This window comes from Diceros bicornis, chromosome 4 (genome assembly GCF_020826845.1).
Source record: "Diceros bicornis minor isolate mBicDic1 chromosome 4, mDicBic1.mat.cur, whole genome shotgun sequence".
Taxonomy (NCBI): domain Eukaryota; kingdom Metazoa; phylum Chordata; class Mammalia; order Perissodactyla; family Rhinocerotidae; genus Diceros; species Diceros bicornis.
In genome coordinates, this window is record NC_080743.1 from 49,715,919 (window position 1) to 49,731,555 (window position 15,637).

Below are 15,637 nucleotides of genomic sequence, written 5' to 3' on the forward strand. Positions count from 1 at the left end.
AGGGTGAAGAACCATGGCTGGTTTGACACTTTCAGAAACTCGAGGTAAACCGGAGGGAATAATAAGTCCCTTCTTCCTCCAGCCTTCTATTATCTTTGTGGAATCTCCCATTGGCAGGGCCTGTAAGGGCCAGCTGGCAAATGAGAAATGAATTTGCAGAGTTTCAATTCTAGGATACTGAAGTAGAGTATAGAAGGATGGATTTGAACCTGAGAAAAAATAGCTTAATAATCAGCACAGTCATTTTCCATCCCTTTACTTTTAACCTTTCTGTATCATATATTGTAGATGTATATTTTGCATATAGTTTATATTTGCATTTTGTTATTTTTTCCAGTCTTGGAGTCTTTTAACTGTTAAGCTGGAAATATTTACATTTACTATGGTAACATATATTTGGAGTTGGGTCTTTCATCTTTGTTTTGCTACCTGTATGATTATTGTACTTTTCATTTGCTTTTATTTTCTTATTTGGGATTAAATTACTTTATATCTCTTTTTTTCCTCTACTAGTTTTCAGTTCATGTCTCTTTTTCCCTCTACTGGTTTGACATTTATACTTTCCATTTCTAGTCCTTTTGGAGTTATCCTTAAAATTTTAATATATATTACTTATCAAAGTTTAAAATTAATCAGTTTTTCTGTCGTCTTGAATAACATAAGGATCTTAGAATGCTTTACTTTAGCTCATACTCCTCCTGTCTTATGTTTATGTGTTGTCTAGCTGGTCCCAACTTGTATTTGATACTTCCAAATTAAGTAATGAATAAATAAATATCTTTATTGAATGCCTCCTCTGTGAGAGACACTGTTCTAGATTCTGTGGATATAGTAATGAACAAAACATAATCTTATCTCTTTCTTGAGTTTATTCTCTAGTTTTGGGATAAAAACAGTAAATAAACATTCAAGTTATATATAGTATGTCAGTTGGTGATAAGTGCTGTGGAGAACAGTAAAGAAGAGTAAACAGGATTGGAGTAAGTAGTGATGGGGGTTGCTATTTTACATCGGTGGCTATTGAAGGACTGTGTTTGGTGAAATTTCTGAGAAGAGACCCAAGGGAAGCCGCTCTCTTCTAGTAGATATTATAGCTGAGTATAGAATTAGAGCTTGGTGATTATTTTCTCTTAATCTTTTAAAAGTACAGTTCCATTGTCATCCTATTTCTATTATGCTATTAAAAAGTTTGCTATCAGTCTAATTTTTAAAAGGTAATCTGTCTTTTTTCTCTTGTTTCAATATTTTTTTTTTTGCTTTGTTGTTCTGTAATTCCATTACCATGTGTCTATATGTGGGTTATTCTTTAAAGGACTCATAATATTTCATCAGTCTAAGGATTTATGTTTTCATCAATTTAGGAGGATACTCAGTTATTACTCCTTTGAATAATGCCTCTCCCTCATGTCCCTCTACAACTTCTCTTATCTTCTGTCTCTCTTGTGAGAGAAGTATGAATTTTACAAATAAAGAGTTATATAGTAATCAGATGATGATCAAGTGTTAATTGGGGAAATAAGGGTAAGATATATTACTTATGAGAGATTACTTCACTATTTTATATCGTGTGGTCAGAAGAACTTTCTAATAAGTGACATTTGCTCAGAGACCTACAGAGTAAGTGTAAAGACTGACACAGGAGTGAGTTTGACAATTCTGGAACAGCAGGTAAACCCATTTGGTAATAATAAAGTGATTCAAGGGGATATTGGTAGGAGATAACGTCAGAGAGGTTGTGGGGAATCTGATTATGTTGGGTCTTACCAGTCGTTTTACTCTTGAGTGTAACCAGAAATCATTGTAAGAGTTTGCACAGAGTAGTAACCTAAGGTGACTTAAGATTTAAAAGGCTTACTCTAGCTTAGGGTACTGAAAGAATAGAGTGTAGAGAAGGGGATAAGGATGGAATCAGGGAAACTGGTTAGAGGGTTATTGTTCTGGTGAATGATAGAGGCCCTCCTCCCTTTTTCTCTTCCTCTGTGTATTTTGTGAATGTTTGCTATGTGCCCTGCAGTATGCTATATATTGGGAATATATGAAGTAATAGAAAACACTTTGCTTTCAAGGATGGGGTGGGGTGAAAGTTATGTTATTAAAAAATTACAGGATAGGGGCCGGCCCGGTGGCGCAAGCGGTTGGGTGCGCGCGCTCCGCTGCGGCGGCCCGGGGTTCGCTGGTTCGGATCCCGGGCGCGCACCGACGCACTGCTTGGCAAGCCATGCTGTGGCGGCGTCCCATATAAAGTGGAGGAAGATGGGCACAGATGTTAGCCCAGGGCCGTCTTCCTCAGCAAAAAAAGGAGGAGGATTGGCGGATGTTAGCACAGGGCTGATCTCCTCACAAAAAAAAAAAAAAAAAAAAAAAAAATTACAGGATATTGTGAACTTTCTATCTTAGAGAAATATACTTGTGTTAGCAAATGATGTATTCTGCCTATGAATGTTGGAAAGACTTCAGGGTAATATATATTTACTTTTAATTTTCATTTAAAAATTAATTATGAATTTTATTTTTATATTAGTCAATTATATATAATCTGTGGATTCTTTGATCATATTCTCTGCTACTTCTACTTTTCTTTCCATGTGTTAGCATTTTTCTCAGCAAGATTTATATCCATATCTGAATACAAACATACAGACTCTGTATAGTAAGTTTATTAATAATGCTATGTTTGTGGCAAATTTTCTTCTGTTGTTTGCGTTTTAAACTTATTCATGATTTTTTTCTTATAGGTAATTTACATTATGGGAACATTCAAGTCTATCTTCATTTATTATCAATACTATTGATTTTATGCTTACAAAGTACCTGTTTTCTCAAGAAAGTTTATATATTGTCACATTTTTTCTACTTTTTATTGTAATTTTTCTACGTTTATTTCTAAATCATTTGGATTTTATTTTGATATATATGTGAAATGAATATCCAAATTAATTTCTTACCTAGGAGCCAGTTTTTTTAACATTATTAATTGAAAAATCCATCATCCTACCATTATTTTTGGTGCCTCCTTTACCATTTATTAAGTTATTATATATACTAGGAAAAATATTTAAAATTGATGAGGCGAGAGAGAAGTAAAAATGGACAGTATACTGTAGTGATTAGAACAGAAGGGAAGGGACCAGTAGAGAGGGTGCTATTCCAGAATTCAAGAAGTGGAGGCTTTCATGAGGAAGGGAGAATAGTCCACAGCATCAGATATCTTGATAATTTCACAATAATATGTAAGGTACATGAAAATTGCCCATTGGTTTTGGCAATTAGGAAGCCGTGGTGACAGTAATAAGAGGAGTTTCAGTAACATTAACGAATGGGAGATGAGATTGCAGTTGGATGACACGTGAAGATATAGAAAGTGGAAAAAAATTCTCCATAGGGTGTTTGCAAGAAAGGTATGAAGTATTGAAAATATTTTGAAAACTGTAAATCTTTATGTGTATGTGAATATTTTCAATGTGTTTTCACAGAATTCCGAGGTGTCTGTGTTTGAAGTCAACATTCGCTTTATTGGAGGGCTCCTTGCAGCGTATTATCTTTCAGGAGAGGAGGTAAGCAAAATCAAGTAATATTTTGTTTGTTTTGGGGGAAGGAGTTGTGAATAGAATTTAATAAAATGAAAGATTTCCCTAGCAGCATATCGTTTTTCTAAATTGTCTAATATTGAACTAATCTAAAGGTTTCTCAAAGAAGTGGATGCTTCAGATAGAACTGTTCCTTGGGAATAATGATTTTTCCACTTTGAGAATCTCAGTAAAACATAAATTCATCACAGATCCTAGCTTAATATACACCACATCTCCTTTGCAGGAATGGTCCTTCTCCAGAATTTTGCTGTTGCAATTAATTACATGATTGAAACGAAAGGAGAAAAGAAATTAATAAGACCAGAATTAGGGAATGAATCAGAAAGAATGAATATGGATCCTTCTAAGACCAAAAATTAATTAATAAAACTGCCTATTTGGAAATTGAATGAAGTTTATTGCTATAAATTGAAAAAACAAAATATAACAACAACAACTCTGAATTCTCCTTCCTGGAAGTCTTGATGTAATACTCACAGACACACTTGAGACCTATGGTGATGGGGTAGTGGGTGTGGGAAATTCCTTTTTACTACTCAGATAGGTTAAAGGATGGGATTGGAGAGTGGGAGAAAGAGAAACTAAAGGAAGAGATAATAAGTCATTTGTTTTTCATTTTCTGAGAAACTTCTTTGCGTATATATTTAATTGGTTAGTCTAAATGATTGTAAGAGCTCTTTGCAAATTTAAGAAAATTCATCTTTTGTTATATGTGTTGTAAAAATGGATTTCTATGTTATCTTTAGGTTTTTTTTTTTTTTGGTAGTTAACTTTAAAGTAGTCATTTTTAGGATTTTTTTCCTTTAGAGCTTCTAGATTTTGGTCCTTAGAAAGCCTTCCCTATGTCTGTGTTATTACAAAATAAAAATTGCCAGTTTTCTTCTGGGTTTTTATGATTTTATATGCTTTTTATATATTTCATCTATCTTTGTGTGCTTGTGTGTGAAAGAATGAGATATCCATGTACTATTATTTTTTTAGAAGAAATATGTTTGAAGATGCTGATATTTAATATATAATATTAGATAAATACATTTTATCTTATTTAATGTGTAATTTTACTGTCAGACTTTATTATGTAACTTGATTAAACCTCCAACCTGTCTTTCTATTGTCAGAACACTTCAGTTCATATTTAATAAAATAAACAAGAGTGATTTATATTCTGATGAAGAATTTTTCAAACTTCAGTGTGTATCAGAATCACATGGGGTGTCTTGTAATAATGAAGACTCTAAGCCCTACCCACAAGACTGTGATTCAGTTGGTTTAGTGTGGAGACCATTATTTATGTTTTCTATCAAGTACTCCTTGTTAAAGGTGATTTTGGAAATGGTGGTTATATACTTTGAGAAACTCTGACCTTGCTTATATGAATAAAATCATTGTAAATTTATTGATAGGATTTTTTTTAGTCAGGCTTATTGAGGTATTACTTATTACATAGAGCAAAATTCACTCATTTTAGTGTATACTTCTATGAGTTTTGATAGTGCATACAGTCTAGTAACCACCAGCACAATCAAGGTATAGAAGAATTCTATCATCCTAGAAAATTCCCTTTTACCACTTTATAGTCACCCCACCTGCTACTGCCAGCCTCTGGTAAGTACTGATGTGTTTTCTGTCCCTACAGTTAGGAATACTGGCTTCTTTCAAGTAGCACGATGCATTTGAGATTTATTCGTATATTTAATAATTCATTTCTTTTTACTGCTGTATGGTATTCCATTATGTGGGTATAACACAGTTTATAGTTTTGGAGATTATGAATAAAGCTACTATAAACATTTGCCTATAGATTTCTGTAAGACCATAAATTTTCATTTCTCTTGGGTAAATATCTAGAAGTAGCATTGCTGGATCAAATAGTAAGTATATATTTAACTTTGAGAGAAACTGCCAGACTCTTTTCCAATAGTTGCCTTCTATCATGACTAGTATTTGGTATTGTAAGATTCTTTATTATTTTTAGCTATTTTAACAGGTGTGTAGTAGTGGTTTTATTTTGTTTTTCTTATTGAGGTTTTATTTTACTTTTCTCTGATGACAAATGATGTTGAGCACCTTTTTCTGTGCTTATTTGTCATCCATATGTCTTCTTTACATGTCTGTTCAAATTTTTGGCCATTAAAATTTTTGTTTGTTTTCTTCTTATTGAATTTTGAGAGTTCTTTGTATATTCTGGACATAGGTCTTTTGTCACTATATATTTGCAAATATTTTCTCCCTGTCTGTGGCTTGTTTTTTTAGTGACTTAGCAGTATCTTTTGAAGAACTGAAGTTGTTACATCTTGAAGAAGTCCAGTTTATTAGTTTTATCTTTTATGATTCATGCTTTTGGTATTATATTTAAGAAATGTTTGCCTAATCCAAGATCACAAAGATTTTCTCTTACATTTTCTTCTAAAGGTATTATAGTTTTACTTTACTTATACTTTTAAATCTGTAGTCCATTTTGAGTTAAATTCTATATATGCTATGAGGTATAGGTTGAGCTTCATTTCATTCCGTATGGATATCCAGAAATTCTAACACCATTTGTTGAAAAGACTATGTTTTCTCTATTTAATTGGCTTTGAACATTTGTTGAAATCAGTTGACCAGTGTGGGTCTACTTTTAGACTTGTTGTGTTGATCTGCGTGCCTATCCTTTTGCCATTACCACATTGTGTTCATTATTACAGCTTTATGTAAAGTCTTGAAATCAGGTTGATTGAGTTCTCTGGCTTTGTTCCTTTTCAAAATTGCTTTGGGTATTCTAGTTACTTTTATTTTCTGTGTAAATTTTAGAACCAGTTTGCTGATTTCTACAAATATCCTACTGGGATTTTGATGAGATTACATTGAATTTATAGATCAGTTTAGGGAAAATTGATATCTTAACAATTTTGAGTCTTCCAATTTATGAGCATAACATATCTCTCCATTTATTTAGTCCTTCTTTAATTTTCTTCATTGGTGTTTCTAGTTTTTAGCATACAGATCTTATATGTATTTTGATAGATTTATACCTATTTTATGTTTTTTGGTGCTGTTATACGTAATACTGTATTTTTAAATTTCAATTTCCAATTATACGTTGCCAGTATATATAAATACAGTTGACTAAAAAAAACTTTTAATAAAGACTTTAATTTTCAGCTGCCTCAAGACATTTGTTTCTCTCTAGATAACCTCCTGATACTATAATTTTTTTTAAAAGTTTTGGTAAAATGTACGTAACATAAAATTTTCCATTTAACCATTTAAAAGTATACAATTCAGTGGCATTAAGAACATTCACATTGTTATGCAATATACAATTGATTTTTATTTTGACCTTATACTGAGATTTTCCTAAATTCACTAATTAATTCTAGTCACTTTTAAATAGATTTTTTTTTTTTTTTTTTTTTGTGAGGAGATCAGCCCTGTGCTAACATCTGCCAATTCTCCTCTTTTTTGCTGAGGAAGACTGGCCCTGGGCTAACATCTGTGCCCATCTTCCTCCACTTTATATGGGATGCCGCCACAGCATGGCTTGCCAAGTGGTGCGTCAGGGCGCACCTGGGATCCGAACTGGTGAACCCCGGGCCGCCGCAGTGGAGCGTGCGCACTTAACCGCTTGTGCCACCGGGCCGGCCCCTTTAAATAGATTTTAATAGATTCATTGGGAATTTCTTTGTAAACAATCATGTCACCAGGGAGTAGAGATATTTTATTTCTCTGTGTAGAGAAGAGTTTTATTTGCATAGTTCTTCTGTTGCTTTTTCTTGCCTTACTGCATTGCCTAGAACCTCCACTACAAAGTTGAATGGGAGTGGTGAGAGTGGACATCCTTGCCTGGTTCTTGATCTTAGGGAAAGAGCGTTAGTCTTTCACCGTTAAGCCTAATGTTAGCCATAGGTTTTTTGTAGATGCCCTTTATCGTCTTGAAGAAGTTCCTTTCTATTCCTGATTTTTTTTAAAATCATGAATGGATGTTAAATGTTATCAGATGTTTTTATGGCACTTAATAAGATGATTATATGATGTTTCCTCTTTATCTGTTGATATTATGAATTACATTGATTGATTTTTTTTTATGTCAAACCAACCTTGCATTTTTGAGTGGAAAGCCCACTTGGTCATGGTGTATTATCCTTTTCATATATTGCTGGAATTGATTTGGTAATGTTGATAATTTTTTGCATCTGTGTTCATGTAGGATATTGATCTATAGTTTTCTTTTAATATCTTTGTGTGTGTGTGTGTATTTTGTATAAGAGTAATTCTTATCTCATAAAATGAAGTGGGAAGTGTTTCCTCTTTTTTTTTTTTTTTAACTGGAGAAGTTTGTGTATAATTTGTATTATTTCTTCCTTAAATGTTTGGTAGAATTCCCCAGTGAAGCCAGGTGGGGTTGGAGTTTTTTGTTTTTGTTTTTTCCCCCCAGTATAAAATGTATTCAGTTTTTTTGGTAGATATGGTACTGTTCTGGTTATCTCATCTTGAGTGGCTTTTGTAGTTTGTGTGGCTTTTTTAGTTTGTGTATTTCAGGGAATTTGTCTGTTTCCTCTAAGTTGTCTAATTTGTGGGCATAAAGTTGTTTGTTATATTCCATTATTATCTTTTTCATATCTGTAGGATCTTTACTAGTGTCCCCTATTTCATCTTCTCCTTTTTTTGTTGGTCTGGCTACAGGTGTATTGATATTACAATATTAATTACAATACAGTATAAATAACATTCTTTTCAAAGAACTCATTTTTGGTGTCATTAATTTTTCTGTTTTTGTGCATTCAATTTTATTAATTTCTGCTTTTATCTTTATTTACTTCCTTCTACTTGCTTTGGGGTTAAGTTGCCCTTTTTTTCTTGCTTTCTTACATTTGGAGCTTAGATCAGTAATATGACAACTTTCTTTTTTTTAAATAAAAGCATCAATGCTATAAATTTGCTTCTCAGTCCTTCTTAAGCTGCATTCTGTGAATTTTGATTTTTTTTCCTTTCACTCAAAATATTTTCTAATTTCTCTTTCTTTTTGATTCCTGAGTTATTTAGAAGCATGTTGTTTAATTTCCCAATATTTAAGCATTTTCCTGATATCTTTTTATTATTGATTTCTAGTTTAATTATTTAATGAGCAGTGAATAGAGAAGAAATCTATTGAATTTGTTGAAGTTTGTTTCATGGGCCAGAATATGGTTTATCTTAAAAAGAATGTTTGAAAGGATGTGTATTCTGCTATGCTTATGTTAAAATATCAATTAGGTCAAGCTAGGTAATAGTGTTGCTCAGATCTTCTGTGGTTTTACTGATTTTATGTCTGCTTGTTCTGTCACATACTAAGTGAGGAGTCTTGAAGCCTCCAACTATAATTATGGATTTGTCTGTTTCTCTTTTCGGTCCTATCGGTTTTTACTTTATGTATTTTGGAGGCCTGTTCTTAGGTGTGTACACATTTAGGATTGTTATGTCTTTGTGGTGAATTGATTCTTTTGTTGTTTTTTAAATTTTCTCTTTATCTCTGGTCGTAGTCTCTGTTCTTAAGTCTAGTTTGTCTGATACTGATATAGTCACTCTGGCTTTCTTTTAGGTAGTGTTTGCATGGTGTATCTTTTAACCTATATGCTTTCATATTTAAAGTTGGTTTTCCTGTAGAAATATTTGACAATCTGTTTTTACTTTGTGTTAGACCATTTACATTCAGTCTAACTGTGATACAGTTATGTTAAAATCTACCACATTATTAGTTTTCTATTTGTCCCATCTGATTCCTTGTTCCTCTTTTCCTTTTTTCCTGCCTAGTTTTGTATTATTTTTTGTGGTTCAATTTTATCTCTATGATTGACTTTCTTTTTACACTCAGATTTTTTTAGTGGTTGCCCTTGGTTTACTATGTACATCTTTAATTAATCCTGATTTACCCTTAATCAGTATTATACTGCTTCACTTATATTGTAAGAACCTTACAACAGTATATTCTCAATTCTTTTTTTCTCCTTTGTTGCTATTGTTTGTTATTATACATTTTTTAATGCTAAAAACTCATAGTACATGGCCACTAATTTTTGCTTTAGATGGTCAGTTATTATTTAGAGCTATTAAAAATAGAAAAGAACATGCCTTTTTATCTTCATTTCAGTCATTTTCGTTGGTCTTCATTTCTCTGTGTAGGTTCAGGTTTCTGTCTGGTATATATTCCTTTTGTGTGAAGAGCTTCCTTTAACATTTTTTGTAATGTATGTCTGCTGGTAGTGAATTCTCTCAATTTCTGTTATTCTGAAAGTCTTTATTTCTTCTTCATTTTTGAAAGATATTTTCTTTGTGTATAAAATTTAGGTTGACAGTTTTTCCTTTCAACACTTTAAAGATATCACTGCATTATCTTATAGTTTGCAAAGTTTGTGATGAGAAGTCTGCTAATTCTTTGTTCTTCTGTACGTAGTTTGTCTTCTTTGTCCTTTGGCTGCCTTTAAGATTTTCTGTTCATATTTTGTTTTGTATGAAGAGTCTGAGTGGTTTTACTTTTCCTTTTTTTGGAGGGGTGAGTGGAAGGACTCATTTATCTTGCTTGAGGTTCTCTAACGTTCTTAGATCTATGGTTTGATATCTTTATTTTTGAAAAATTCTCAGTCATTATCTTTTAAATACTTTTTTTTCTGCCTCCTTTGTCTTCTGGGATTTCTGTTACAAATAGACTATTTCTGATTGTCTCAGAACTTTTGAATTCAGTGTTCTTTTTTGTCCCACCCACTGCTTTTTTTCTCCTTGTATTCCAGTTTGGGTAATTTTTATAAACCTATCTTCAAGTTTGCTAATTTTTTCTCAGTTCCATTGAATCTACTTTTGAGCCTGTTGAAGACATTCTGCATCTCTGTTACCTTGATTTTTAAAAAAAATTATTTCTAGTGTTTCATTTGACTTTTACAGTTTCCATTTCTCTGCTAAAATTCCTCATTATCTTCATGTGTGTTTTCCGCTTTATCCACTAGGTCTTTTAACATAGTAATCATAGTCATTTTAAATTCTGCTTGTTTCAGCCTCGCTGAGTCTGGTCTGTTACTCACTTTGTTTCTAGAAAGTGGATTGTTTTTTCCTGCTTTATTAGGCATTTCATAATTTTTCATTGAATGCCCAATATTCTGTATGCAGATGGGACAGTAAAGACTAATATTTATGCCTGGAATAGCGTGCCTGTGCTGGTAGCATTGGGAGTTGAGTCAGTTTACTTTGGAGTTGAAAGAGCTTTGGGTTTTTTATTGCTAAGACTAATTTCAGTGTACTACCAGCTTCAAATTCCTCTGACATTACCTTGTAATTAGAATGGGCTTGGTTTGCAGGCAAGTTTTTCTGAATGATCTTGCTCTACCCTCCACTTTAGTCATTCCCTGAATGTCTGCGCCTCAGGGGGCCCTCTCTCTGCACCCTTGCTCTTCCCCCAGCCATGGACGGTGTTGCTTGTTACTCCATGCTTCCTATCCTTTATGTCTATACTCTTCTGTTTTGATCATGAATTCACACCGGTAAATAGCTTTAATTTCTACCCATAAGAAACAACATAAGGTTCATTCTAGCTCTCTGCCTTTTCATATTTCTCATTCTTTTTTTCTGATAGTGAGAAACCTGCCTCCTATTATTCGTAATATATTTAGCTGTTTGCTTAGTCCTGCTGCATAAAACCACTTTCCTGACCTCACCAGGCTGCTGCCTTGTTCAGTGCATCTTCCTCACGTGGACCTCTCTTGGACTGTCTCCCATTTGCTTGGCTGGCTTCACTTTCCACAGGTTGGTCCTAATTTCTCTCCAGGACATTGCTGCCCACCCTAGGCGTAACTTCTGGGCACAGACACCTGACTTCAGGAGCTTCTGGAGTGAATTATTAAAAAATGAAGGGAGAAAGAAAACAGAACTATTTTCATGCCTTAAACTTCAGAATTCTTTTTTCCAGGTTAGGCATTTATAAGAGGTCCTTGAGATATGAGAGCATTGTTTTTCCCTTACTTTCATTTTTATCTGGCTATGTAGAGGAAGTACTAAGTTTTTTGGGTATAGTTGACATACTTGATTAATTTTCATACCAAAAGGCATATGATTCAAAATTAGTTATGAGCAGCTTATGAAAGAAAAGCGTCAGCTTTGGCTGTTTCACGTTTGTTTCACATTAGGCTCCGTATCTGAAGGTTGAAGCAGAATGTTGAAATTTTGGTTGCTGTTGTCATAGGAAAACACCAAAATGCTGAAGAAGTATTTCGATTTTTGCAATTTTTATGCCTCAAGAAGAAACATTTTGGGGTGGAGGGAAGCGTATGTACTTGAGAGTTAGAGGTTTGAGTCCCTACTGTGCCTCCCTTTCATCATGATATTTGGCAAACTATTTACCTTCTATAACTTAAATTTCTTCATCTATGAAAATGTGCAAGAGTTCATTGAGAGTAGTTATGAGGATTAAATTATGTGAGAGTGCTTAACATAACACCTGACTCAATAGATATTACTTTACTTTTCTTTGTCCTCTGACTTTTCCCTATGTGGTAAATATTCTGTGTTTCTAATGGGTGGGGAATCTTTTTACTTGTTTAAAAGTAGAAATCATAATTTATTAGAATACAGTCTGCTTTACTAAAAAGTAAATAGAACATTGGGGCCGGCCCGGTGGTGCAAGTGGTTAAGTGCGCATGCTCCGCTGTGGCGGCCTGGGATTCGCTGGTTCGGATCCCGGGCGTGCACTGACACACTGCTTGTCGAGCCATGCTGTGGCGGCGTCCCATATAAAGTAGAGGAAGATGGGCACAGATGTTAGCTCAGGGCCAATCTTCCTCAGCAAAAAGAGGAGCATTGGCATCAGATGTTAGCTCACGGCTGATCTTCCTCACACACACAAAAAAGTAAATAGAACATGTTTTACTTTTCTGATTTTCTTATACAATAGAATTTTACTTTTTTGCTTCTTCATTTTGCATAGAAAGCTCTGATCCATATCTGTTCTGGGAAACCAACAATAAATCCCTGCACTCTGCTAAAAATAAATAAAACATAGAAAAATAATTTGAACATGATATTATTCTAGTACTGGATAGGCAGTAAATTCCTACATCTCACATAAGCCAGAAAATTAACTATAATTTATAACATGGTATAGTGCCTTTCTTATATTAAGGTAGTATGTAACTAGAATAAAGAACATTTTACATGCATCCTATTTTCTTATATTGAGAACCAAATGAGGGTTATAAGCCATCCTAACAAAGTATTCCTGTCTCCTGTTGATTTATTAATATCCTAAATGTGAAGCTTTATCATTTTATTTTCTTAGAACAAGGCTATTTATATTAAATATTCACAAGTTAAAAAATCTTGATGATTTATTATGTTTATTTGATGCTAGCTTCAAATATATGGCATTTCTTTTACAGGATTGTCTCTTCTCATTTTTTAATGGTTATCAAAGTGGCATCCCTTCCTGAATAAGATAACAACATAATTTATGTGGATAACTGCATCCAAAATCTGTCAGATAAAAAAGAGAAATGATTATGTGGAGTTTAATATGTTTCACAGATAATAAAAAACAAAATAAGAGAAACAACAACAATAAAATCTCTCTTTACCAAAACAAATATACTCTATTGCCTATATAAGTAAGATCGTTTCTGAATAAGTTCAGGGATATTTTCTGAGACAAATAGATTACCCTTTTTTGACCTAAAGTCTTTAAAGTTCTGAATAAAAAAAGAGAAATGTTAGAGTATTAATTTTTCTGGTTTAAATATTAGCCATTATTGTCCTTATTGTCCTAATTCTCATTTTATTTTTGAAAAACCTGATTTTGCTCCAGAAATTGCTGCTATTCCTCCTGAAAATTTGACCTCTTCATTTTCTATAGACGTGCTGGTAATTGGACAAAACTTTTCCAGTAAGCTTTGCTGACCCAGATAACATTTTTAAATGTACTCTCCAACATTTTCCTCTTAAATGTGTGAGTTCATCTATATATTTGTACACACTCATACATGTTTAAAGTCACAATACGAATACCAATTCACAGTTGATGATTATGGTTATGATTACTGGTTTGATAAATCAGCAGAGAGAGTTTGGAGCTACCACAGAAGCTAGAAATTTAGGGATGAAATTCATGATAAAAGGGAGCTACGGAGGAGGAGCCCCCAAATTCTACATACATTAAACTATGTATTTAGACCACAATGTTTTATTTCCCTATATGTTTATAGAGCTATACTGTAATTTTCCGCCTGAAGCAGATTCTCCCTCTTCCACGTTCTCTGTAAAGAACTTGAAGGCCCAGCTCAAAGATTATTTTACACAACTCTATTGAGGTTAATTTACATACAATAAAATGCACCCACTTTAAGTGTATAGTATGTAATTAAATGTATAGTCTGAATTTTAACAAATGTATGATAAGCTGTTGGAGGGAATACAAATGATACAACCTTTTTGGAAAATAATTTGGCAGTGTCAAGTATACATTTAAAGCTTAGAATACTCTTTGATCCAAGTTAACCCACTTCTAGGAATCTATTACCTAAAAGTAACAACATGGATGCATAAGGTATACTTACAAGGATATTTCATTGTAGTGTTTGTAGTAGCGAATGTTTGAAAAGACCTGAATTGTTACATCTGTTACTGTAGAGTACTGTGCAGCTGTGAACGTAAGTTTGATATATTTTAACCAGGAAAAATATGCTTGATATATTCAGCAACAAAAGCAAGTTATAGACCAATAGTTACAAGTTATAGCTTGGTGTGTGTGTGTGTGTTCCATTCATCCAGTCAGTTAGCCATTGCAGTATTTTGGGCAAGAAATAATGGCAGCTGGGACTAAGATGGATTGTAGAGATGAGAGATATAAATGATTTCAAGGTATTTGTGAGGTAAATTCAAAAGGATTGGGTGATATTTTGGAGGGAGAAATGAGGCAGAAGGAGGAGTTGGTCCTGTCTCCAGGTTTCTGGGTTTTGGTACTTGACTGATGGTGGGACATTTAATAGATAGTGAACATTTTAAGAATAGTAGATTGGGAGAGGAAGATCTTCAGTTTATTTTAAGTATTTTGAGTTTGAGGGGATTTTGCTATATATGTAAGTGGAAATAGATAGTAGACAGTTGTAATGGATCTGGTGCTCGTTGGAGAAGTCTTGACTAGAGAGATGAATTTGAGAACCAGTTGCTGTGTAGCTGATAACTGAAAACAAGCACAAGTGAAATTGGTCAGGGAAACACTTTAAGAAGAGAAGGGGACCTAGATTCAAGCCTCAAGAAACAGAACGTTAAAGGTCAGATATGAGGAGGATGAGTCAGTGAAGAAGGCAGGGAAATTGTGGGATTATTGAACACAAGGGAGAGAAGTATTTTAAGGAGGAACTGGTCAATAATGACTGAAAATGCTCTTTGCTCATATGTGTGGCTAATTGTTAGCAAGAGCCATTTCAGGAAAATAATGGGCGCAGAAGCCATGCTGGATTAGGTTGAGTGAGTGGGAGGAGAGGAAATGGATACAGTAAGTTAGACAATTTTTTAAAAATTGGAAAAGCTTCTTATGTTATTGTGTTAGTAGCAGGAAAAGATAGGATAAAAATCCAACTACTTAAAAATTGTATGTATGTACAGAAAAAAAGAGGGTAGAAATAAAATAATAATGAGTTCAGAATAGAGGAACTATGTATGAATTTTAAAGTTTTTCCTTTTATTTTTTTCATTTTCCTGGATTTTTAAAATAAGCAAATATTTAATAATAGATCATAACAAAATATGGATTATTTATTTATTATTTATTAGTCAGGGTCCATTTAAGAGACAGAAACCATGACAGTTATGTGAACAGAGAGAATTTAATATAAAGAGTTATTACCTAGGCATAAAGTTAACTGGGTAAGTGCTAGATTCAAAAGAATAGTCTAAGGTATTGTGGAGGTGGCTCCTGAAGGAAGCAATCAAGGCTGAGAGATTATGGGGGAGAGATTTTAATTTCTGAAACTTAGAAACTTTAAGAGGAAGTGCTGTGTTCTAGACCTTCAATTACTTATTTGAAGAATCTAATAATATTTTATCAAACA

The 15,637-nt window shown here is 33.4% G+C and overlaps 1 protein-coding gene across 1 annotated transcript in view; it reads left to right on the top strand.

The window, feature by feature from the left end:
• MAN1A2 (mannosidase alpha class 1A member 2) overlaps positions 1 to 15,637 on the top strand; it is a 175,653-nt gene that overhangs the window by 71,394 nt on the left and 88,622 nt on the right. Inside the window, exon 5 of the mRNA XM_058538907.1 lies at positions 3,474 to 3,554. Within this exon, the coding sequence (XP_058394890.1) occupies positions 3,474 to 3,554 (81 nt within the window). The remainder of the gene's footprint in view (positions 1 to 3,473; positions 3,555 to 15,637) is intronic.